This window comes from Aotus nancymaae, unplaced genomic scaffold (genome assembly GCF_030222135.1).
Source record: "Aotus nancymaae isolate 86718 unplaced genomic scaffold, 86718_ANA_hifiasm-v0.15.2.pri h1tg000063l, whole genome shotgun sequence".
In the NCBI taxonomy this organism is placed as follows: domain Eukaryota; kingdom Metazoa; phylum Chordata; class Mammalia; order Primates; family Aotidae; genus Aotus; species Aotus nancymaae.
The window spans coordinates 2,267,779-2,293,723 of record NW_026988477.1 but is presented as its reverse complement, the minus strand read 5'-3'; the positions used below and the strand labels follow the sequence as shown (position 1 = coordinate 2,293,723).

The 25,945-nt window shown below is 46.3% G+C and overlaps 1 protein-coding gene across 6 annotated transcripts in view; it reads right to left on the bottom strand.

Annotated features, from left to right (window-relative positions):
* The window catches only part of CAMSAP1 (calmodulin regulated spectrin associated protein 1), a 94,004-nt gene that overhangs the window by 21,842 nt on the left and 46,217 nt on the right, over positions 1-25,945 (bottom strand). For 5 of the 6 annotated variants that reach the window (XM_021671437.2, XM_012445205.3, XM_012445208.3 and 2 more), the window contains 3 exons: positions 24,864-25,005; positions 10,420-10,559; positions 10,236-10,332 (listed from right to left, as the gene is read on the bottom strand). In XM_021671437.2, the coding sequence (XP_021527112.2) occupies positions 10,236-10,332; positions 10,420-10,559; positions 24,864-25,005 (379 nt within the window). The remainder of the gene's footprint in view (positions 1-10,235; positions 10,333-10,419; positions 10,560-24,863; positions 25,006-25,945) is intronic. The other variant, XM_064366094.1, reaches the window with a different exon arrangement.

Here is a 25,945-nt window from a genome sequence, read left to right as displayed (position 1 = left end):
TAATCCAAAGATAGAGCGTAGCTAAATAAACTAAAAACCAAGAATCAACAGTATACTGCCTACAAGAAACTGCTTTTGACTGAAGAGCACATACAGGCTGAAAGTGAAGGGATGAAAAAAGATATTCCATGCAGATGGTAACCAAAAGCAAGCAGGAATGGCTACAAGCATCTCGGACAAAACAAAGAGGTCATTATGTAACAATTAAAGGGTCAATTCTACAAGAAGCTGCAACAACTGCAAACGTGTATGCGTCCACATCGGACCTAAACACACAAAGCAGTACTGACAGATCTCGGAGCAGACACAGAAATACAGTAATAGCAGAAGGCTTCACTACCCCACTTTAAATAATGGGCAGAACATCCAGGCAGGAAATTTAACAATAAAATAACAAAGAACAGCAGGCTTACGCAACATGCCAGACTAAATGACCTCACAGACACACACACACTTTTCACCCAACAGCAGCAGAACACCTATTTTTCTCAAGCACACAAGACCCATTCTCCAGGACAGATCGTATGTTAGGTAACAAAACAAGTCTTAAAAAATTTGAGAATATCAAAATAATGCCATGTATCTTTTCCAAACACAATGGAATGAAACTAGAAATTAATAACAGCAAGAAGGCCGGGCGCAGTGGTTCATACCTGTAATCCCAGCACTTCAGGAGGCCCAGGCAGGTGGATCATCTGAGGTCAGGAGTTCTGCCAACATGGTGAAACCCCTCCGATACTAAAAATACTAAAAATTAGCTGGGCATGATGGCGGGCACCTGTAATCCCAGCTACTTAGGAGGCTGAGGCAGGAGAATCATTTGAACCTGGGAGGCAGAGGTTGCAGAGAGTCGAGATCACTCTAGCCTGGGTGACAGAGCAAGACTCTGTCTCAAAAAATAAAAAATAACACCAAGAAAACAGGAAGACTCATAAATATGTGGAAACTAAACAACACGTTCTTAAACTACCATTGAGTAAAAAAGAAAATCAAAAGAGAATTTTAAAAGTATCTCAAGAGTGAATGAAATGAAAACACAACACACTAAAACGTGCATGATGTGGTGTTAATAAGGAAGTCTGGGGCCAGCTGTGGTCTCAGGCCTGTAATCCCAGCACTTTAGGAACCTGAGGTGGGAGGATCACTTGAGGCCAGGAGTTCAAGACAAATCTGGCCAATACAGCAAGACCCCATCTCTTTAAAATACAAAAGGAGGTCTGTAGCAATCAACACCTACATTAACAAAGAAGCAAGACTTTAAATCAACAACCTAAGTTCATACCTCAAGGACCAGGGAAGGAAGAACACACTAAGCTCAAAGTTAGCAGGAAGAAAATAATAAAGATCAGAGCTGAAATAGACCAAATAGAGAAAAACAATAGAAAAAAATTCAACAAAACTAAGCTGGTTTTGAGAAGACAAAATCGACAAACTAATGAAGAAAAACAGAGAAGACTCAAATAAAATCGGAACTAAAAGAGGAGATACGGCCAGGCGCGGTGGCTCACACCTGTAATCCCAGCACTTTGGGAGGCCAGGGCAAGTGGGTCACCTGAGGTCAAGAGTTCAAGACCAGCCTGGCCAACATGGTGAAACCCCGTCTCTACTAAAAATACAAAAACTAGCTGGGCATGGTGGTGGGCACCTGTAATCCCAGCTACTTGGACGCTGAGGCAGGAGAATCACCTGAACCCAGAAGGCAGAGGTTGCAGTGAGCCAAGATCGTGCCACTGCACTGCACTCCAACCTAGATAACAGAGAGAGACTCTATCTCAAAAAAAAAAAAAAAAGAGGAGATATTATATAATTGATGCCTCAGAAATAAAAATGATCACGAGGGCCTGTTACATTTACACCAACAAACTGAATAATGCAGAAGAAATGGATAAATCTCTAGAAAGATACAATCTATGAAGACTGAACAAAGAAGATATCTAAAGCCTAAACAGACAGTAACAGTAATAACAGAGAGACTGAAGCAGTAATCACAAACCTCCCAAGAAAAAAAAAGCCCAGGACCAGATGGCTTCCTTCTGAATTCTACCAATTCTTCTTAAACCCTTCCAGAAAAAACAAAAGAGGAAACACTTTCAAATCCGTTGTATGGAGACAGCGTTACCCTGATACCAAAGGCAGACACAGACACCAGAAGGAAAGAAAACTACAGGCCAGTATCTCTGATTTACACAGATGTAAAACTCCTCAATAAAACACTCACAAACCAAATTCAACAGTCCGTTAAAAAGATTATACACCATGACTAAGTGAAATTCCTACCCAGAACGCAAGGTTGGTTCAATAAAGGCAAATCAATGCAGAACCACATGATGGCCAGGCGCAGCGGCTCACACCTGTAATTCCAGAATCCCCGCACTTTGGGAGGCTGAGGCAAACAGATCACAAGGTCAGGAGTTAACATCAGCCTGGCCAACACGGTGAAACCTTGTCTCTACTAAAAATACAAAAATTAGCTGGGCATAGTGGCGCACGCCTATGATCCCACCTACTCAGGAATCTGAGGCAAGAGAATCGCTTGAACCTGGGAGGTGGAGGTTGCAGTAAACCAAGATCACGCCACTGCCCTCTGGCCTGGGCAACAGAGCAAGAGTCCCCTCTCAAAAAAAAAAAAAAAAAAAGATAATCTCAATAGTATGCAGAAAAAGCATCTGACAAAGTTCAACATCCATTCATGATTCAAAAAAAAAAAAAAAACTCTACACAAACCAGGTATAGAAGGAGCTTACCTCTTCACAACAAAGACCATTTATGAAAAGCCTAATTAATGGAGGGGAAAACTGAAAGCTTTTCCTCTAAGATCTGGAGCAAGACAAGGATGCCCAATCTCACCTCTTCTATTCAACACAGTACTGGAAATTCTAGTCAGACCAATCAGTGAAAAGAGAAGATGGGGACGGGGACGGGGACGGGGACGGGGATGGGAAGGAAGGAAGGAAGAAGGAAAGATGGAATCCAAATTGGAAAGGAAGAAATAAAATGTCTCTTTGCAGATGCAAGGTCCTATATATAGAAAACCCTAAAGGCTCCGTAAAATAAGTGTTTGAACTAATTAATGAATTCAGTAAAGATGCAGGATACAAAATCAACATACAAAAATCACAGCATTTCTATATGCTAACAATTATCTAAAAAAGAAATCAAGAAAACAATCTAATTTATGATAGCATCAAAAAGGACAAATAGGAATAAATTTAACCAATTAGTAAAAGATCTATACACTGAAAACTATAAAACACTGATGAAAGAAATTAAAGACAACAAAATTAATGTAAAGCTATCCCATATTCATGGATGAAGTAATACTGTCAAAATGTCCATATTACCAAAAATGACCTACAAATTCACTGCAATCGCTATCAAAATCCCAGTGGCATTTTCCACCAAAATAGAAAAACAAACCTAAAATCTGTATGGAACCACAAAAGACCCGAAATAGCCACAGTAATCTTGAGAAAGGACGACAAAGGTAGCAACATCACACTTCCTGATTTCAAGTTATACCACAAAGCCTGAGTAAAATAGTGTAATACTGGCATAAAAAGACACAAGCCAACGGAACAGAATTGAGATGTATGGTCAACTAATCTTTGACAAAGGTGCCAAAAATATACAAAGGGGAAAAGACAGTACCTTCAATAAATGTTGTTGGGAAAACTGGATAACCACATGCAGAAGAATGAAACTGGACCCTTATTTCACACCATATACAAAAATCAACTCAAAATGGACTGAAGACTTAAACTAAGATAACCTGAGCATGTAAAACTCTAGGGAAATCATCTCCTTGACATTTGGCAATGATTTGGTTATCACACCAAAAGCGTAAGTAACAAAAACAAAAATAAACCAGAGGAACTATACCAAATGAAAAGGTTGTGCAAAGCAAAGGAAACAAAACGAAATGGCAGCCTACAGAATGAGAAACCATTTACAAACCGTACTGCTGATAAGGGATTAATGTCCAAAGTACACATAAGCAAGTCAAACAACTCAACAGCAAAAACACAAATATCTCAAATAAAAAGTGGGCTAAGGTCTTAAAGAGACATTTTTTCCAAAGAAGACATACATATCGGATGGCCGATAGGCATCTGAAGAGTTGCTCAACATGACTGATCATCAGGGGATGCAAATCAAAACCACAATAAGGTACAAATCACACCTGTCAGGATGGCTACTATCAAAAAGACAAGAGATGAGTACTGATGAGGATGTGGAGAAAAGGTAAACCTTTGTATACTGTTGGAGGGAACATAAATTGGTACAGCCATTCTGAAAAATATGGAGGTCACTCAAAAAACTGGAAATAGATCCAGCAATCCTTCTTTTGGGTATATATCCAAAGGAAATGAAATGAGATTGCTAAGAGTTATCTGCACTCCCACGTTGACTGCAGCACAATTCATAATTGCCCAGATATAGAATCAGTTTGTCAACAGATGAATGGATAAAGTGAAATGAAGGGATACAGAAATTGTGATACATATAGACATCCAATGGAATATTCCTCAAACTCAAAAAAGAAATCTTTGTCATTTGTGACAACACAGATGGACCTGGAAGATACTATGTACAGTGAATAAGCCAGACGCAGAAAGAAAAATACTGCTTGATCACATGTGTATGTGGAATCTAAAAAGTAGAACTTGAGCAGAGAAGTGTTTGCCAGGGGCCGGAGGGTGAGGGTTCGGGAGATGATGGTCCAAGCATGGCAAGTTTCCACTTTAAGGTAAGGTGTGGCATGGGACTATAGTTAGCCACACTGTGTTGTATACTTGAAATCTACTGAGAGATTGTTAAGTGTTCTCACCACATATAAAGGTAACTATGTGAGGAGATGGATATTAGCTTGACCGTAGTAACCAGTTCACTACGTATATGTGTATCAAAACATCACGCTGTACACCTTAAATATATACACTTCCAATCTTCAACAGGACCTGCCCCCATCTTCCCTCCCAGTTACCAGGCCTATAATCAGGGTGACATCCAGCAAAGACCTTGCCTGGAAGAAAAGGGCCACGCACCCATCCACCCCATGGAGCTGCAGGGTGTAGCCAGCTGGTTTCAGCAGCCAGGGGAGGCTGTGAGGTGCTGGAATCTGAGGGCCTTTGTCAAGGGCGCTGGCTGAGGAAGAATGTGTCTATTCAGGAGGACCCAAGCACTGGATCTGGCAGGAACTGAGTGATAATGCACATGTACTAACAGCAGGCCCTTACTAAGTAAGCAAGAAGTACCGTAACTGCCACGGGAGCTCAGAGGAAGGGCTAAGACCGCCCTCCTCCACACACACATACACACACACACACACATACACACAGAGCCAGAGCATGGGGAGTGTGCCGGTCACAGGGTACCCACAGCAGCACCAGGCAGCCCCCTTCAGTTACCCACTTCAGTACACCAGGGTTGTATGAAGCAATGACTGGCGGGGAAGCAAAGCCTGGCCAACATAGTGAAACCCCGTCTCTACTAAAATTACAAAAACAATTAGCCAGGCGTGGTGGTGGGCGCCTGTAACAACGGCTACTCAGGATGCTGAGGCAGACAACTGGTTGAACCTGGGAGGCGGAGGCTGCAATGAGCTGAGATCGCACCACTGCACTCTAGCCTGGGCGACAGAGCGAGACTCCATCTCCAAAAAAAAAAAAATTATTTTGATGGCCGGGTGTGGTGGTTCACACCTGTAAACCCAGCACTTCAGGAGGCTGAGGTGGGCGATCACCTAAGGTCAGGAGTTCAAGACCAGCCTGGCCAACAAGGCAAAACCCTGTCTCTAATAAAAAAATGCAAAAATTAGCTGGGCATGGTGGTAACCACCTATAATCCCAGCTACTCGGGAGGCTGAGGCAGGAGAATCACTTGAACCCAGGAGGTGGAAACTGAAGTGAGCTGAGATCATGCCACTGCCAACCTGGGCAACAGAGCAAGACCCTGTCTCCACCCCCGCACCAAAAAAAAAATTTACTTTGACATTTGCTATCCAACAGACTCAAAAAACAGCTTTTTCAGAGCTTTCCTTTTGTGACCAGGGGCAGAAACTTCAGAGAAAAAGGTGCCAAAATCCCCTCTAGGGGAGCCCTCCTGCCTGACAGCAACCAGAGAAGCCCATGTGCACGTGCAGACACACATCACCATGCGATTTCCAGCCGTTCTGCAGCCACACGTCGCCACGTGCTTTCTACCCAGTTCTACAGACACACATCACCACGCACATCCTACTCCTGCAGACACACACCGCCATGCACTTTCTACCCTGTTCTGCAGAAACACGTCACCATGCATTTTCTTTTCTTTTTTTTTGAGACAAGTCTCGCTCTGTCACCCAGGCTGGAGTGCAGTGGCACAATCTCGGCTCACTGCAACCTCCACCTCCCAGGTTCAAGCGATTCTCCTGCCTCAGCCTCCCCAGTAGCTGGGATTACAGGCGCACACCACCACGCCTGGCTAATTTTTGTATTTTTGGTAGTGACAAGGTTTAACTATGTTGGCCAGGCTGGTCTTGAACTCCTGACCTCAGGTGATGTGGCCTCCCAAAGTGCTGGGATTACAGGCGTGAGCCACCGCGCCCAGCCCCCCACATGCTTTCTACTCATTCCGCAGACACACATCACCATGCGCTTTCTACTCATTTCTGCTCCCCTATGAGCCTATCTGCCTTTTCTGAGGAAACTGATTCGTCCTTCCCATACAAGCTTCTTCTCCCCCTGCCTCTCCCTGGGAACACAGGGTGTATGAGCCCCTATTTCTAGCTACTGAGCAAGCCTGCTTCTGTGCCTGCCATATACATGCCTATGAATAGCTGCGAATCTCTTTGTGTCCACATTTCCTCCCAACAATACCCAGTCTCTGGGACCAGCAACACTAAGGTGAGCATGCACGGCAATGATTCCCCAGTCACTCCCAGAGGGACCACCAGCTACATTCCCAGGTGAATGTGCACTGGGAAAGGAAGGGGCCTCAGACCACACGGCCTTACAGGTATCAGTGGAGGGAGAACACGCCATGGGAGTGTCTGCCAAGTCAGGTGGGAGAGGATAACACAGTATCCCGGGACTCCAGAGCCACAGAGAATCACATGCCATTAACAACAGCCCCCGATGTGCACAGGGCACTGCACACCTGCTGACAGTGTGTCCAGAACTGCCCCTCACATGCTGGGTTCTGCCACCCACTCACTCCAGGGCATAAGGCCAAATGCACCTGTAAGACGGGCATGGTGCCTTGGGACCGAGCCTGCAGGGGCACGAGCTACAGGCACACACGGCCCAGACCCTTGCAAGCTGCCACCAGGGCACCAGCAGCCCACTGAGCTCCTCTCTACAGCCACATGAGGGCCCCTGTCGACCACAGATGGAAAAGGGGGAAGCCTGGGCATGGTTAACAGTGGATCAACTGGGAACACAGACAAACTCTGCCATCAGCCACTCTCAGGCCAGGACAACAGGCACACGTATGAAGCAGCCAGAGGTAGGCAGGTATGGAGACTAAGAGCACAAACTATCACCTGCCAAGGCTGCCAAGACCAGTGCTGTCCCCTAATATGGCACCGTCCTGGGGAAGACCAGTCAATCACTTGGCAGCAAAGTAACTACACTGGACCCCTTTCAGCCTCGAAGGTCCAGCAATTCACTCTTCCAAGAGCAGACCTGCATTCTGCGTCTGAGGGTTGGCCTCTCCTGGCCACAGGGCTTCAGCAGGCACCACTACCCAACAGCTGGCAGCAGGACCCACTGCACAGGACCCCACGTGTACTTTATCAGACCAGAGACACCCCCAGCCTCGGGGGTGCACAGCAGGCCCATGGCTATGAGGCCCCCTCCCCGGCTACGTCTCATCCCAGAACGAACTGAAGCTACAGCTGCTTCCTAGCATTTCTGACTCAGTTCCCAAGGGCCAGCAGGCAAGAGGAGGAGCCCCACGGGAAGAAGGGGGCTCCAGCCACGACTCATGGATGGCGCCCGATGGCAAGAGGCCTTTATCACCAGGCAGGACAGGTGAAACCTCCTCGTAAGCAGCAGCAAACACAAGACTTCTTCCCTGAGCTGGACAGTATCACGGCAAGGGTGAAGAAAGGCAGGAGGAAGGTGGGAGTAGCCAGAGGGGATGGAGAAGCCAGAGGGGATGAACAGCAGAGAAGGGGCTGTGGTCATGAAGACATGAAACAAAGCAAAAACGAATCTAAAAACAGGAGTCAGCAATAGCCTTGACTTCGGGCTAACCTCACTGAAATGAAGGAAGCAGGTTTAACAGCACTCCAGTGTTGCTGGCTCTAAGACAGAACAGTCACCGCAGAAGAAGAGTTGGGAAGGAAAGTAAGTCCAGGGATGAAAAATTAGTTAAAGGTCACCCATGAGGAAGTGAGGTGACTGAAGAATATTCTAACAGCAAGGTAACCTGGTTCTAAGCTTTTGTTATTCTTACTATAAAACAGCATCCGCACACGTGCACACGCGCGCGCGCGCACACACACACACACACACACACACACACACACACAGGAATTGCATAAAACATACATAGAGCTTAACAAATAATTATAAAGCAAAATCCAGGTAACCACCACTTGGGTCCAGAACAGAAAGTCGTCAGTGTGTCTGGAGCACCCAACATGCCCAATGAACCACTGCATTTTGACACACGCACACGCACACCCGGAAAACACAGTGGAGCCCTGCCGCTCCCCAGCCTGAGCATGTGATTCTGTGCCTTCATGGTCAGGAGAATCCTCCTTGTAGCTGCTCGTGGCTGCGGCTCACACATGCCCAGTTTTGCACAGCATCTTGCGGCACGGACATAGCACAACACACCCCTCTGACTGCAGAGGCACATCTGGGAGCTTCTTTCTAGCTATTATAAGCAGAGCTGCTCTGAGCATCCCTTCTCTGTCTCCTGATGCATAAGTACCAAGTTTCCCTGCAGATACACAACAGGAATGGGCTTGCTGAACCAAAGGGCAGGCAACCCACTGGGTAACACTCAACAGCTTCAGAGGCTGTTCCAAGTAACACTCTTGCCAGCAGTGCTGAAACGTGCATGCTCAGACACTGCCCCACACCTGGTCCTGTTCGACCATCTTGCCACAAACCAATCTGGAGGGTATATAGACGCACAAATGCCCCTCACCTTACAACGGGGTCATGTCCCAACAAACCCATCGTAAACTGAAAATAGCAGTAAGTAGAAAACACACTGAATACACTTAACCTAGCAAACATCACAGCTTAGCCTAGGCTGCCTTACGTGTGTTCAGATCACTTACATTGGCCTACAGCTGGGCAAAATCTAACACACAGCCTGTTTTCAAATAGAACATCCGTGTAATTTAGTGACTGCTGTCCTGACAGTGGAAAACACAATGGTTGCAGGGCACAGGAAGCAAGATTTCCACCGAATGCGCGTCGCTTTTGCACCACGGTGATGGTGGAAAATCTTCAACGGAGCCATTGTAAGCTGCAGGCCGCCTGAGTGTCATCTTTAATTTGCATTCCTTGCTGACTGAGGCTGAGCAGCTTTTCATAAATCAATTAGGCACGTGGGGTCCCATCAAGCATCTGTTCTTTCGCCTTTTTTTTTTGGCTTTTCTTCTCATTGCTGTGAATGTGCTGTTTATATATTCTGGATACTAGTTATCTACTACATATGTTACAAGGAACTTTTCCCGTCTATAGTTATTAATGGTTGTTTTTTTTTAAATTCTCTTCATCTTTCAAGGAAAAGAAGGTATAAATTTTAATGTGGCTGATTTTGCAATCTTTTTCGAAACTTTGTGGCTACATTTTTTATATTCTTTGTAAAAAATCCTTTCTTAACCCAAGGTTATAAAGCTATTCTTCTATATTATTTCCTTAAAACTTTCTAGATTGTCAAGCCTGGCAGATTATTTTAATCTGTGGTAAACAGATTTTCCTTCAGTTTGTTCACATTCTGGCGGTGAGAACAGCCATCCTAGAATTTTTAGAGTTGTGCAATTTTAGAGCTATGCTTCCTAACTGAATAGTTCATCAGAATCACTTAGAAAGCCTATCCCCAACACTCTGGCCCATCCCAGGAGTCTGACTCCAAAGGGCAAGGCAGGGCCCACGGCTATGCAGCTGGATGGAGCTCTCCCAGGAACCCTGCTGTGTGGAAAGCACGGAAGCACTGGGGTGCTTTCTGATACTGTACCTGGGCTCTCAAGGAAACCGCAGCCAACCTGGGGAACATCTGTTACTCACCGTCTTTCAGTTCCTGAACATCCCTGGGCTGAACGAAATCTGGCTTGACATTCTCAAACCACCAAAAAAGCTCCGCAATAAAAACCATAACATTTGGCTAAAAGACAAAAACAAAAAGCCAAAGTATGATAAGTAATTTATTCACGCATGGTTTTACAAGCACATGCTAATAATTTGTTATTACCTTCAACACTAAGGGCGCATACAGCATATCTTCCAAGGTGAGATAAAAACATTTATTAAGATATTCATTGGAGAATTCTCTCAGAAGCCGAATATTATACAGACTGTCAGCCATCGACGTTACCTCCTTTAAGCATATATCTAATAGACAAAAAGAAAATTACAATTTATTATAAAGGTATTCTGCTTCTAAGAGAGTGTGAGTGTGTGTGTGTGTGTGTGTACAGCATTCTGAACTGGAAACCATTTTATATAAAGGTAGTAACGAAGGTAATGACACACTGAGAGACTTAACAAGTATAGGGTGTACCATGAGTAACACTAAGTATAAAAAGAAAACACTCAAGAAAAAAACTGCAGGAAATCTCTCAAGTCTGAATTTGACAGTGAACATCGAGAAAGCACAATAGAAACCACTCAGATCTTAAGAGTGGGCTTCCAGAACGAACAGCAACAATCACCCTTCAGCTTCCAGCAGAGCCCGCTGCATGTAGCAAGTCAACGTGGAGCCAAGTTTCTTCGGCCCGTCGGAAACCCTCTACACGAGGTTGTTTCCATGTGTGTGAAGGGCAGAGGGGATGTAAAGCATCAGGCTCATCCACACCCACTCAGTAATAACACAGGAATGTGACTAATCGCAAAGACCAAGTGACAATGCAGAGCCCAAGTCTCCTTCCATGAAGAGCTGGGAGACTGGTGGCTAGGAGCATCTGCAGCAGGGCAACCTTCCATTTCACATGACTTTGCGGACTCTCAACAGAGTAAGCGCCAGCATGGACAACAAGTCACAGACCAAAAGCATGCCCCTCCCAAGTCTGGGCACCCTGGTGTGGAGTGGGGCAGTTCTCAGGCACGAGCCCTGAGAGAAGTGACTTTATTCTGCCTGTAAATATAGTGAAACAAAGTAATTTCAGAAATAACTTTTTACATAAATTTCATTTCTATGGAAAAACCCATTTTCAAGGGTTTAGAAGTACGTACAAACTGGACCCACAGCATCCAGAGTTGTTAATAAATTGTCCTCCTCAGTCGCCTCAGCGGCATTCATTCTCGAAAGAAACCTGTCAAAGCTGAGGAACTGCGCACGTTTATACTGCTGAGGATGTCAACTTCTGTACAGTTCTGGCTATGAAACATCAATGTCTTACGGGTTTCAGATCTTGTTTTCTTTTAGAAATAAAACAGCCCAAGTCATCTCCATCTCCAGAGGGAATCCTCCCCACTCTTCCTATTTTACAGTGTCTGCATCCACAAGTAACACAAACAGTGTTGTCTTAGCCTTGTGAAACTTACAGTAATGGTATCAAGCGATGCCTTATTTTAGCAGCCAGTTTCCCCCCTTCAAAACTCAGTATGATGTTCCCAAACAGATGTATGTTGATATGGAGAGATTTCCGTCACTCATCTTGACCATTATGTGGTTTCTCACAATTACGAGAAATGCTCCCATCACAAAGTTTGCGCGTGCACAGACGGTGTCGTCCAGGCACCCTCCGAGACGGGACCTGCTGGGCCACGAGCTACGCGCACCCTCCCACATCACCTCCAGAGCTTGTTCCTTCCCACCTGCACCCGAGCATTATGACCAGGTGGAGGGGTGTGAACACCTCCTTCTGAAAGAGCCCGGCTCTGATGACTGATGTGGTTTCACTTTTTTCGTGCTTACTGGCCAGGAAAGTTCCTCTCCTATGGACCCTGTTCACGTCTGCCGTGGGCTGTGCATCTTTTTCTAACTGATTCTAGAATTCTTTCTGTATTGTGGTTACAAAAGGACTGGATGACAGTCCTTCATCAGGTCATGTGTGCTGCAAGTATTTTCAATGGCTGGTTTATCATTTCATTTTGTTCATGATGTCCTTTTGTCACAGAAAAGTTTCACATTTTAATATGGTTACATTTAACCATCTTTTCTATTACTTGTACTTTTTATAATTTTGGCAATCCATCTCTACACAAATACATAAAAACATTTTCCTACATATTCTCCTCAAAATTCTTCAGCTTTGCTTTTCAGGTCCACATCTTTACTCCGAGGCAGAGGTGTTTCTGGCTCAGGTGGGGTGGCGTCTTACAGCACTTTCCAAGAGAGACGTCAATGCCGCCATGTTCTTGATCTGCCAGTGCAGCTACCCACTGGGCAGTGAGGCCACCTCAAAGGTGCCGGGTTCCCTGCAAAGCATCTCTTTTCTTGGTTCTACCTGTGGTTCATTCACCTGGTCCATGTGACTGTCCCTGAACCAAAAACACACTATTTTTGGTCATGCAAAGTTAAGTAAGACTTGGTATTTATAGGGCACATACCCAACACCTTCTTATTTTTCAAAACTACTCAGCTAAAATCTGGGGCAATTTAAGCAACAAAATAATGAAAGTAATGAATTATGACCTATTAAACAAAACAAGATCCATGAGACCATCCGGATATAAACAAACACATGAATAAAGAAGTGGGGCAAATGCTGGCAAGACGGGAAGATGCACTGAGGCTGGAAGACCTCGCGGGTGGAGACACCCGTAGGTGAAAGTCTCATGAGAAATGTGGTATTCACAGTCCAAAGCCTCTCCCCACAAAATACTAATGCATTCTAAAGCAAAAACAGCAAGCTTAGAAGTGGAGAAGGCTAGCAGGTGCCACCTGCACCAAGGGCGAAGCTGGAGTCACCAACACTGAGATGTCTCAGTACCATGCCCGAGGTGACACACTTGGAGGACATACCGCAAGGAAAATCCAGACAAACCCACCAAGGACCACTGCTCGCGACCTTACTCTTCAAAATCGTCAAGGGTCAGGAGAGGTAAAGGGCTGGGAAATAACTCCAGATCAAAGGAAACCACAAGGGGACGCTGGGCCAGGCAGGTGCTCCTGGGTAGCTGAGAGAGGATGGACCAGGCCGGGGATCTGTGTGCTGATGTTAGCTTTCTCAACTTTTGCTGTATTATTCTCAAATGGTTGAGACAGAGAGAATAACACAATCCAGGAGAATTTCTGCATTGCCTTGTCAATACTGGACTGGCAACAGAATTCAGAACAATCTGGAGAAATCACAAGTTTGGGCATTACTGACGGGGCATCTAAGAACACTGTTTAAGTCTTCTCCCAAGAGAAATAGAAAAGCGTATGGTTTTTCCTCACCTCTTTTCTGCTGTACTTACTCCCAAGTGCCTCCCAGTTCTCACATGACATGAGGATACTCACAGGGAGTGGGCACTGCAGTGCAGGGCAGGGGCACGGGCAGCCCTGGCTATAGCTACTGCTTCCTTCCTCCTGCCAGGCTCAGAGAACCTGCTCCATCAAGACACAAAGGTGCCACCGCTCCTGGGCCTTCACTGGGAACTGCACCTGCCACAGGTGGGGTCAACAGCCTCGAGGTCCAATCGAGTCCCTGTGAGGCCCAGAGCCACCATCAGAAGTAGGCAGTGACTGTCCACAAGTAATTCTCTGCCCCTACTGAGATGATCATAGACAATCTGTTCAAGTTGTGCTTTCTAATACTTTACATACAATTTTCAATCTACATTTAACATGGAAAGCCAGCCTAGAATTTTCCTCTCATAGTCTACTCAGTGTCAGAAAATAATTCCTTTTCCGGGCCACTCCATCCTTTCCTATTCTCTGGGACACCTAACATAACACAGGAGCTGACAATTCCTTGAGAGTCTGGTGAAATGCCCCAGACAGAAGTCAGTCCCTGTGGGTGTGGTCTGCTGACTCCTGAGTCAGTTTCCTTTGTAGTTACGGGTCTACTTAGATTGCCCGCCTCTTTTGGCTTTGAAGAAGACTGCCCATTTTAACATTTCAAACACATATGGCACACAAATATTCTCCGCATTTTTATTTTAGTAGCTGCTATACCTGCATTCTTAATCAATCTTTTCAGATTATCTATTTTATTAATTTTTTAAAAGCATAAGCTTTTCGGCCAGGTGCAGTGGCTCACGCCTGTAATCCCAGCACTTTGGGAGGCCAAGGCAGGTGGATCACAAGGTCAGGAGATCGAGATCATCCTGGCCTACATGGTGAAACCCCGTCTCTACTAAAATACAAAAAATTAGCCAGGCTTGGTGGCATGCTGTAGTCCCAGCTACTCGGGAGGCTGATGCAGGTGAATTGCTCAAAGCCAGGAGGCAGAGGATGCAGCGAGCCGAGATTGCGCCACTGCACTCCAGCCTGGTGACAGAGTGAGACTCCATCCAAAAATAAATAAGCTTTTAGTTTTACATATTCTCTCAAACTTTGCATTTTTTTCTATTTATTCATTTTTTACTGTTAAATTTGCCAAAATTCTTTTTCTCTTTTTTGAGAGCAGGTCTCACACTGTCATCTGGAGTACAGTGGCACAATCACAGCTCACTGTGGCCTCAGCCTCCTGAACTCAAGCAATCCTCCTGCCTCAGCCTCCTGAGTAGGTGGGACTAAAGTTGCACATCACAATTCCCAGCTAACTTTTTAAATTTTGGAGTCTCATTATGTTGTTCAGGCTGGTCAAGCTGTCAGTGGGCTCCAACTCTGGGCTCAAATGATTCTCCCACCTCAGCCTCCCAAAGAGCTAAAAGTACAAGCATGAGCTACTGTACGCAGCAAATTTGCCAAATTTTTTTAACTTTTTTTTTTTTTTTTTTTTTTTGAGCAGGAGTTTTGCTCTTGTTACCCAGGCTGGAGCGCAATGGCGCGATCTCGGCTCACCGCAATCTCCGCCTCCTGGGTTCAGGCAATTCTCCTGCCTCAGCCTCCTGAGTAGCTGGGATTACAGGCACACGCCACCGTGCCCAGCTAATTTTTTTGTATTAGTAGAGACGGGGTTTCACCATGTTGACCAGGATGGTCTCGATCTCTTGACCTCGTGATCCACCCGCCTCGGCCTCCCAAAGTGCTGGGATTACAGGCTTGAGCCACCGCGCCCGGCCTTAACTTTTATTTTAGATTTGGGAGGTACACGTGAAGGCTTGTTACACAGGTAACCTCATGTCATAAGGGTTCGCTGTACAGATTATTTCATCACCCAGGAATTAAGTCTAGTACCCGAGAGTTACCTTTTCTGCTCCTCTGCTCCTCCCACACCCCCACTCTCAAGGAGAACCTGGTATTTGTGTTTCCTTCTTTGTGTTCTTAAATTCTTATAATTTAGTTCCCCTTTTTTTTTTTTCTTTTGAGACAGAGGCTCACTCTGTCACCCAGGCTGGAGTACAGTGAGGTGATCTCAGCTCACGGCAACCTCCACCTCTCGGATTCAAGCAATTCTCCTGCCTCAGCCTCCTGAGTAGCTAGGAATATAGGCCCCCACCACCACGTCCGGCTAATTTTTGTGTTTTTAGTAGAGATAGGGTTTCACTATGTTGGCCAGGCTGGTCTCAAACTCCTGACCTCCGATGATCCTCCCACCTCGGCCTCCGAAAGTGCTAGGATTACAGGTGTGAGCCACTGCACCTGGCCTTAGCTCCCACCCATTAAGTGAGAACACCCAGTATTTGGTTTTCTGTTCCTGTGTTAATTCGCTAAGGATAAAAGCTTCCAGCTCCATCCACATTCCTGCAAAACACATGATCACGTTCTTTTTGATGGCTACATGCCAAAATTTTTAAATTTTTATTTTAACAAAGAATATAAAGACTTTAAGAACCCGGCCGGGCTCATGCCTCTAATTCCAGCACTTTGGGAGGCTGAGGCAGGTGGATCACAGGAGTTCGAGAACAGCCTGACCAACATGGTGAAATCCTGTCTCTACTAAAAATATTTTAAAATTGGCAGGGTGCGGTGGTGCACACCTATAGTCCCAGCTACTTGGGAGGCTGAGGCACAAGAATCGCTTGAACCCGGGTGGCAGAGGTTGCAGTGAGCCAAGATCACACCACTGCACTCCAGCCTGGGCAACAGAGCAAGACTTCCTCTCGATAATAAAAAAAAAAATTTTTTAAAGAAGCCAAAGTGTGTTTGTTTTAAAAAGTTTAAGAGAAACAGGTCTCTGTCTATATTAGTCAATTTTCACACTGCTGATAAAGACATACCTGAGACTGGGCAATTTACAAAAGAAAGAGGTTTAATGGACTTAGAATTCCATGTGGCTGAGGAGACCTCAGAATCATGGAGGAAGATGAAAGGCAGGTCTCACATGGCGGTGGCAAAAGGAGAGAGCACAAACCAAGCGAAATGGGTTTCCCCTTAACAAACCATCAGATCTCGTGAGACTCACTACCATGAGAGTATGGGGGAAACCACCCCCATGATTCAATTACCTCCAACTGGGTCCCTCCCACAACACCTGGGAATTATGAAAGTACAATTCAAAAGGAGATATGGCTGGGAACACAGAGTCAAGCCGTATCATTCCACCTCTGACCCCTCCCAAATCTCATGGTCTCACATTTCAAAATCACGCCTTCCCAAAAGTCCCCCAAAGTCTTAACTCATTTCAGCATTAACTCAAAAGTCCACAGTCCAAAGTCTCATCTGAGACAAGCCAAGTCCCTTCTGCCTATGAGCCTGGAAAATCAAAAGCAAGTTAGTTACTTCCTAGATACAATGGGGATACAGGTAATTGGTAAATACAGCCATTCCAAATAGGAGAAATTGGCCAAAACAAAGGGGCTACAGGCCCCATGCAAGTCTGAAATCCAACAGGGCAGTCAAATCTTAAAGCTCCAAATCTCCTTTGACCCCTTGTCTCACATCCAGGTCACGCTGGTGCAAGAAGTGAGTTCCCATGGTCTTGGGCAGCTCTGCCCCTGTAGCTTTGCAGGGTAAAGCCTCCCCCCTGGCTGCTTCACAGGCTGGCATTGAGTGTCTGTGGCTTTTCCATGCACACGGCGCAAGCTGTCAGTGGATCTACCATTCTGGGGCCTGGAGGACGGTGACCCTCTTCTCACAGCTCCACTAGACGGTGTCCCAGTAGGGACTCTGTGTGGGGGCTCCCACTTGACATTTCCCTTCCACACTGCCCTAGCAGAGGTTCTCCATGAGTGCCCCACCCCTGCAGTAAACTTCTGCCTGGGCATCCAGGCATTTCCATACATCTTCTGAAATCTAGGTGGAGGTTCCCAAACCCCAATTTTTTTTTTTTTTTGAGACAGATTTTCACTCTTGTTGCCCAGGCTGGAGTGCAATGGCGCAACCTCAGCTCACCGCAACCTCCACCTCCTAGGATCAAGAGATTCCCATCTCAGCCTCCCAAGTAGCTGGGACTACAGGCACACGCCACCACACCCAACTAATTTTTCGTATTTTTAGTAGAGACAGGGTTTCACCATGTTGGCCAGGATGGTCGCAATCTCCTGACCTCGTGATCCACCTGCCTCGGACTTCCAAAGTGCTGGGATTACAGTAAGCCACCATGCCCAGCCCACCCAAACCCCAATTCTTGACTTTGGTGCACTCACTGAATCAACATGACACGGACGCTATCAAGGCTTGGGCCTTGCACCCTCTGAAGCCATGGCCTGAGTTCTACATTGGCCCCTTTCAGTCACAGCTAGAGGAGCTGGGACACAGTGCACCAAGTCCCTAGGCTGCACACAGGAATGGGACACAGGGCCCTAGCCCAGGAAACCATTTTCTCCTAGGCCTTCAGGTGTGTGACGGGAGGAGCTGCCCTGGAAACATCTTCTGACGTGCCCTGGAGACATTTTCCCCCATTGTCTTGAGGAAAAGTAACATTCCTCTCCTCCTTACTTGTGCAAATTTATGCAGCCAGCTTGAATTTCTCCTCAGAAAATGAGTTTTTCTTTTCTTTTCTTTTTTCCTTTTTCTTTTTGAGGCAGAGTTTCGCTCCTGTCGCCCAGGCTGAGGGAGTACAATGGCGCAATCTCGGCTCACTGCAATCTCCGCCTCCCTGTTTCAAGTGATTCCTCTGCCTCAGCCTCCCGAGTAGCTGAGATTACAGGCGGCTATCACCATGTCCAGCTAATTTTTCTATTTTTAGTAGAGACAGGGTTTCGACATGTTGGCCAAGCTGGTCTCAAACTCCTGATGTCATGTGATCCGCGCACCTCGGCCTCCCAAAATGCTGGGATACAGGCGTGAGCTACCATGCACAGCCAGGTTTTTCTTTTCTATCACATTATCAGGCTGCAAATCTTCCAAACTTTTATGCTGTTTCCCTTATAAAATTGAATGCCTTTAACAGAACCCAAGTCACCTCTTAAATGCTTTGCTGCTTAGAAATTTCTTTTGCCAGATACCCTAAATCATCTCTCTCAAATTTAAAGACCCACAAATCTCTAGGGCAGGGGCAAAATGCCACCAGTCTCTTTGCTAAAACATAACAAGAGTCACCTTTGCTTCAGTTCCCAACAAGTTTCTCGCCTCCATCTGAGACCACCTCAGGCTGGACTTTACTGTCCATATCGCTATCAGCATTTTGGGCAAAGCCATTTAAAAGTCTCTATAAGTTGCAAACTTCCCCACATTTTTCTGTCCTCTTCTGAGCCCCACACAACTGTTCCAACCTCTGCCTGTTACCCAGGTCCAAAGTCTCTTCCATATTTCCAGGTATCTTTTCAGCAACTCTCCACTCCACTAGTACCAATGCACCATATTTTTCTGTTTTCACGCTGTATAAAGTCATAACCGAGACTGGGAAATTTGCAAAGGAAAACAGGTTGACTGGACTTACAGTTCCGCAAGGGTGGGGAGGCCTCGCCATCGTGACGGAAGATGAAAGGCACATCTCACATGGCAGCAGCAAGAGAGAGAATGAGCGCCAAACAAAACAGGTTTCCCTTTACCAAGCCATCCGATCTCATGAGACATATTCACTACCATGACAACAGTATGGGGGAAATTGCCCCCGTGATTCAATTATCTCCCACTGGGTCCCTCCCACAACACATGGGAATTATGGAATATAGTTCAAGAAGAGATTTAGGTGGGGACACATATAGAGCCAAACCGTATCACTGCCCATTCCACTCCTTCCGCCTGTGGCCCACACAGCCCCATCCCCTACCCTATCGCCAAGAGGCTACAGCCAACTATCACAGCAGATAACCACAGTGCAGGTGGTCCTCTGCGTGCCTCCCCAGCCTCTCTCCCCAGAGGCCACACAGCAGGATGTGTGATTAAACCCAGACTGAGTCTTTGTACACTATAACTATGTAACCATCGTCCACAGCTGGGCTACGCAGTATCTCTACTTACGCTCCTTGCACAACTCTTTGTTTTTCCTGGATTTAATACTTGGCTCAGTTTTTCACGCATGTTATTTCCTGGATTTAATACTTGGCTCAGTATTTCATGCATGCCTCTGAGCCGGGAAGGCCAACTGCCCCCTCCTGGTCTATGCCTTTGTCCCAAGTTCCTGGCCCATTCGTGGAAAGGCTGGCACTGTGCATTTCGGCCTGAGCCTCCCTCTACCTCCTCTTCAGGATGGCGTGCGCATGCTCCCCTGCACTGGGAAGGCCCATCCCAGTCATCTTCCTTCCAGGACTGTGGCTGAGGAATCTGGTGTCATCGGGGCTGCCTGTCTGGTGTGTGACCTGCTTGGTCTCTCCACACTTCTGGGGATCTTTTCTTTCCCAGGTGTTCCGGAGCTCATCACAGTGTGCTTTGCCATGGACCTTCTTCAGGAACCCTGCTGGCCACCCAGTGGGTCCTTCCTACTTGCCACTCATGTCATTGGGACATTTTCCTATATTTCGTGTTGACTAAGTTCTTTTCTCCTATTTTCTGTTCTCTTTCTTCTTAGACTGATCCTGATTTTTCTATCTTTTTTCCCTTACTTCCCATCTCTTTGCCTTTCTGGTTCTACTTTCTGGCAGATTTCTTCAACTCTGTCCTCCAGCACTTCAGTGGATCTCCCATCTTAGCAAAAAAACCTTTCCTTCCCAAGAACTGGTTTTTGTCAGCTCTTCAGAATTTGCTAGACAAATTCTAAACAAGCTGTAGCACTCCGAGAGCTGATCTGAGCCTGATGATTCTGCACACACTTAGGTGCCACTATCTTGCAGGCAGTGTTTCCCGGAGCCCTATTGTTGGTTCACCTCTAACACTTTCTCCTGCTCACCTGCACCGTCTGTTGATTTAGGTTCTCATTCAGGTCAGTGGCTTTCCTCATACGTCAGGAATCTTTGGCTGTCGCTCCTAGTAAAGAGTGAGCCACTGTGGGTCTTTTTCCTGAGGCCAGTTTCTGCAGAGAAGAATCATTCTCTGTGTTGCATGTGGGACAGACTGGCATCATGGAGTGAAGCAAGAGAGACAGAGACTTCTGGGGCAGGATGCACAGGGAGGAGAACCGGCCTCACCTTTGGGTATGAAGAATTTTACACGAAAGCCCTGATTTCAGTGTCACCTCATCCCTGCCTGCGCCTGGAGTCTAAGGCTAGAGCCTATCTGGCTCAGTTCCCCTCAGAGTGTTCCCCATGTACTGAGGACATGAGGTGAAAGGCATCAGAAGCAAGGTAAACCTGCGCTCTCACCGCTGGAGACCAACTTTCAAGGAATCCACCCCCGACTCCAGGCACCAATGTCCAGCAGTATCCTTGGTGCTCCATTCTGCCGTCCAGGGTCCTACAGGATGAGCCTCTTTGCTTCCCCAGCTTGATACCCACCCATCCTCCACTTTGCTCTTTTTTTATTACTTCTCTATTAGTGGACTTGTTCAGAGTCCAGATATATCTTAGTTTCATCCAAAATGGCATCTGCAATTCAGTTCCTTATTCTCCTTGTTTGGGAGTGTCTTCTGACTAACAGAAATGGACAGAAAACTACCCTTCATTTCTCCTTCTTTCAACTTTCTTTGGGTTTACTTCTATGTTCTTTTTCTAATAACAAATACCTACTCAACACCAACTGGTCCCAGACACCATTTCAGGTAACTGGGATGCATCGGTATCCCTGCCCCTGCTGAACTCACACTAGCAAGTCCCACTATTCTTTCCTCTATGATCCATGAAATATTTAAATACCTTCTCTGGCTTCCGGGCATTTAATCTTTAAGATTTTAGAGGAATTGTGCATTTGTCAGCATTCTCCAGACAGACAGAACCAGTAGGACATATGAGAGGGAATTTAATCAGAGAAATTTGCTCATATGATCACAAAGACAGAGAAATCCCTCGACAGGCCGTCTGCAAGCTGGAGAATCAGAGAAGGTGGCAGCGTGGCTCAATCAAAGTCTGAAAGCCTCAGAGTCAACAAAGCTGATGGTGCAGCCCCTAGGCCAAGGCCAAAGGCCTAAAAACCCCCATGAGGCCATGGTGCAAGTCCCAGAGTCTAAAAGCCAAAAAACCTGGAGTCTGATGTCCAAGGACAGGAGGAGAGAAAGTGCCCCACTCAGGAAGGGAGAGAGAGGAGAAAAGGAGAATCCCCCTCTTCCGTACACGCTGAGGGCAGGTCTTCTTTTCTCAAGCCACTGACATACACACATCTCCCCTGGAAACACCCTCACAGACACACCCAGAAACAATGCTTCACCAGTCACCTAGGCATCTCTCAATCCCGTCAAACGCACACCTAAAATTAACCATCATTAATTCACAGGCAGGGAAAGAGGCTGCATCTTCTAGTAGGTGAACTGTCACTTTACCGCACTGTAGAGAATGTACTGATTCTTTGGGATCTGTTGCGATTTCACCTGTGGCCTTCATCGACTACACGTTTTATAAAAGCTTCTATGCTTGTCTTTACTGTCTTTAAGTAAGCACATTCCACAGGGGCTGGTGCACTGGATGAAGCCTGTTAATTCTGTGTTCAAGTCCTCTATGGCCTTACTAAATTAGCTGCTTTATCAATCAGTTTCTGTTATGTAAGTCAGCAGTGTGGCTCTGTGCATTTCTCTCTGTAATTCTGCATTTTTAAAAATCCATTTTGATGTTCTGCTCTTAGGTACAATGAGCTTCAGTACAGTCACACCTTCCTGTAAGCTGTTCGTATGATCATAATTGGTAACGACTCTCTATCCTTAGCAATTCACTCTGTCTTAAGATCCCCAACAGACATACAGGGCAGGCTACACACAATGAAGGAAAAGTCAAATTTATGAACCCAAAAGTAGACGTCAGAAAGACCTAGGGCCAAGTGCAGTGGCTCACATATGTAATCCCAGCACTTTGGGAGGCCAAACAAGCAGATCACTTGAGCCAGGAGTTCAAGACCAGCCCGGGCAACATGGCAAAACTCCATCTCCACATACATACACAAAAAAATTACAACCAGTGAGCCAGGCATGGTGGTACGTGCCCGTAGTCCCAGCTACTCGAGAGGCTGAGGTGGGATAATCAACTGAGCCTGAGAAGTCAAGGCTGCAGTAAGCCATGATCACACCATTGCACTCCAGCCTGGGTGACAGAGCGAGTGAGACCCTGTCTCAAAAAAAACCCACAAAAAACAAAAAACATCCAGAACTCAGCAGGGAGAACATAAGAGATGAACACACAAAACAAGGTGGCATGGCTGGGTGCAATGGCTCACTCCTGTTATCCCAGCACTCTGGGAGGCCAAGGCGGTTGGATCACCTGAGGTCAGGACTTCAAGACCAGCCTGGCCAACATGGTGAAACCCCATCTCTACAAAAATACAAAAAACTTAGCCAGGTGTGGTGGCACACACTTGTAATCCCAGCTACTCGGGAGGCTGAGGTTGCAGTGAGCCGAGATCACACCGTTGCAGTCTAGCCTGGGCAACAGAGCAAGATTCTGTCTCAAACAAACAAACAAAAATAGTGCCAAGACAAGACTTGGAGGATGAAGAAAATCGCAGCACAGCTGAAGACCCCATCCCCCGCCTTCTTCAAGGTGTCCCCTTGATCACTTTAAACACCCTGTTATCTCTCACCCACGTCTTGGTGCCAAATCAGCTGCAGTGCCTGCTTTCCTTGCATGGTTTGATTTTTCAAGTTTGTCCTCCAGCAAGGGCTCTTCTCCTCAGCGGGCAGCCAGCATGCTCTGGCTCATGGAAACATTCCTGCACAGCCAAGTTGTGCTTTAGCCCTGCCAGGCTCTGTGAGCTTCACTAGCCCTAGACGACTTGTTGCACTGACTTTCGACCGGCATTCCCACGCCGTACGGGTGACACACATCTCAACCTCCCTCCGACCCACAGTGTACCCAGCAGCTGCACTGCCTCCTTAAAGAGCTTCCCCTCCACATCCTCAGAGCCAAGGGCATCTGTCAAGCCTCCTCCGTTTGCTCCTGGGCAGTAGGTGGAGTTTCCTAGTCCTCTTTCCCAAAGGTGCCAGTCACAGCTGCAGACAGCACACAGGCCCAGGGCCAAATGAATATGGAAACTCAGGCCCAAAAGGCCCCGGGGCACCTACCTGTCCACTCATGGTTTTCACTCAATGACTGAAACTGTCTCCTGGTACCTGAGGCACTCCCCTTCTTTTCTCTCCTTTTTTTTTTTTTTGGAGATCGGGTCTTGCTCTGTTGCCCAGGCTGGAGTACAGTGGTACAATCTTGGCTCTCTGCAACGTCTGTCTCCCAGGTTCAAGCAATTCTCTTGTCTCAGCCTCCTGAGTAGCTGGGATTACAGGCATGTGCCACCACACCTGGCTAATTTTTGTATTTTAAGTAGAGACAGGGTTTCGCCAAGTTTGTCACGCTGGTCTCAAACTCCTGACCTCAGGTGATGCACCCAACTCAGCCTTCCAAAATGCTAGGATTACAGGCTGAGTCATCCCGCCCAGCCTCTTCCTTTAAATGCAGCTATTTGTGAAACTATTTTGTCTACAAAAACCATATTATCTAGCACTCTTATGCTCAGTAGGAACAAGATCAATGTCAGCTCAATCCACCCAGAGCCTGACACAAATGTTTCCCATGTGGGATATTAGTTTGGGGGCACCTCCTGGTCTTGTATCAGCCTACTTCAGAATGAAGGGTGCTTAGCAAAACCTAAACCAGAATTCACGCTCCCCCCGCCCCTGTCCAGACACCCACGGTCATGCTGGTGACAGTCATTCACTCTCTCTTTCCTCACTGTTAGGTTGTGAACACCTGGAGGGAGATTCACTGTCACCGGAACGTCCCCAGCACCAAGCATGTGGCAGCTGTTCATAAATGGTTCAGAAACAGACTCAATTTTGCATTAATTTTCCCATCCTTGAACTAAGTTCTAGATGATTTAAACCAATTGAGGAAGGGTTTACAAAAGCTACCCATTCTGAAACATATGTAAAGTCACAAAAACTTTCACACATGACCCAAATACTTTCAAGTACAATTTCTCTCTCCCTCTTTTCCCCCCCTGGCTCAAGTGATCCTCCCACCTTAGCCTCCCAAGTAGCTGGGACCACAGGCGCGCACTACCACGCCCAGCTAATTTCAAAGTGCAGTTTCATCATCAGATAAAATGCAGGTTAAGTATGAGCACATCATCCCCCAGTGTTTTCATCTACAGGCTAACATCCCAATTTATATTAAGGATTCAGTGTTCTTTTTTTTTTACGTGGATAAATGTACACTATAATTTTCTTTTAAGCTTTTTGGGTCTGTTTAGGGGAAGCGTTCTCCACTCACCATCCAGTTTCATCTGCTCTGGGCAATAATAGTGAATCACAGCTAAGAGAGCAGCACCATCACTGCCGTCTCTCATCAAATCCTCCAACAACGGGAAGTAGGGTGACTGCCTAGCAGAAAGGTGCTCTCGTCGATAGCGGACCTGTAGTTGATAAAAGGAAAACGGTCTCTGCATGTGATGTCTCTTCACTACCATATATGTTACAGGCACACTGTTAGAGCAGGAATTAACATAATGCCTACTAGACAACATGGAGAACAATTGCAACCATCTAGCAAAAGTTAAAAACACATGGATTATGTATTTTGCCTGGAACATATATGTCAAGATCCAGGGAGCTGGGCTTCATGGCTACGCTGGGTAACAGCAACTACTTGCTAGCAATACCAGGGCCAGTCTCCCCTAAACTGACCTGGAGGCAGAGGCTGCTGCTAGTGCAGGCACACACAGGAAAGGAGACAGAACACACACCTATGCTACCGAAAGCCGACACGCTAGACACTAGCGAGAAACAAGTTAAATGGTGATCATCCGGATGCTTGGAAGCCCCAAGTCACCGTGACTTTCCTAAGCAACATCATCACTAGCCTCAGCCATGATGAAAAATACAAAACGGCTTTAATATTTAGTTTGAGAAATTTCAGAAGCCAAGTTAGACAGAATTTCTCATAGCACAACCACCACATTCTATTAACTGCAATGAAACATCAGGACACTAAATCCATGCAAGGTGCTCCAGAACACAAGTATCTGCTCAAGGCTTCCATGCTTCTGCATTTAGAGGAAGCCACATGTGTGGCATTCTGCACTCCACCAAACCCTCAGGTCTGCCCCCAGCTGACAAGAGTGCAGACACACAGGCCGCCGAGGGCAGGACGGTCAGCCCCAGCCCTACTGCCAAACAGCCTGCAGTATGCTAGTGTTTTCTGCATTAACACCCACAATACAGCTTTAAAATATGGCATTTCTTGCCAACCACATTTTCTCCACAGGAGGAAAATACACGATACAAACTAGAGGAAGAAAACCAACAATCTACAAGGAAATGACTGATTTCTGAGAGTCATGCAGCTGAATCAAC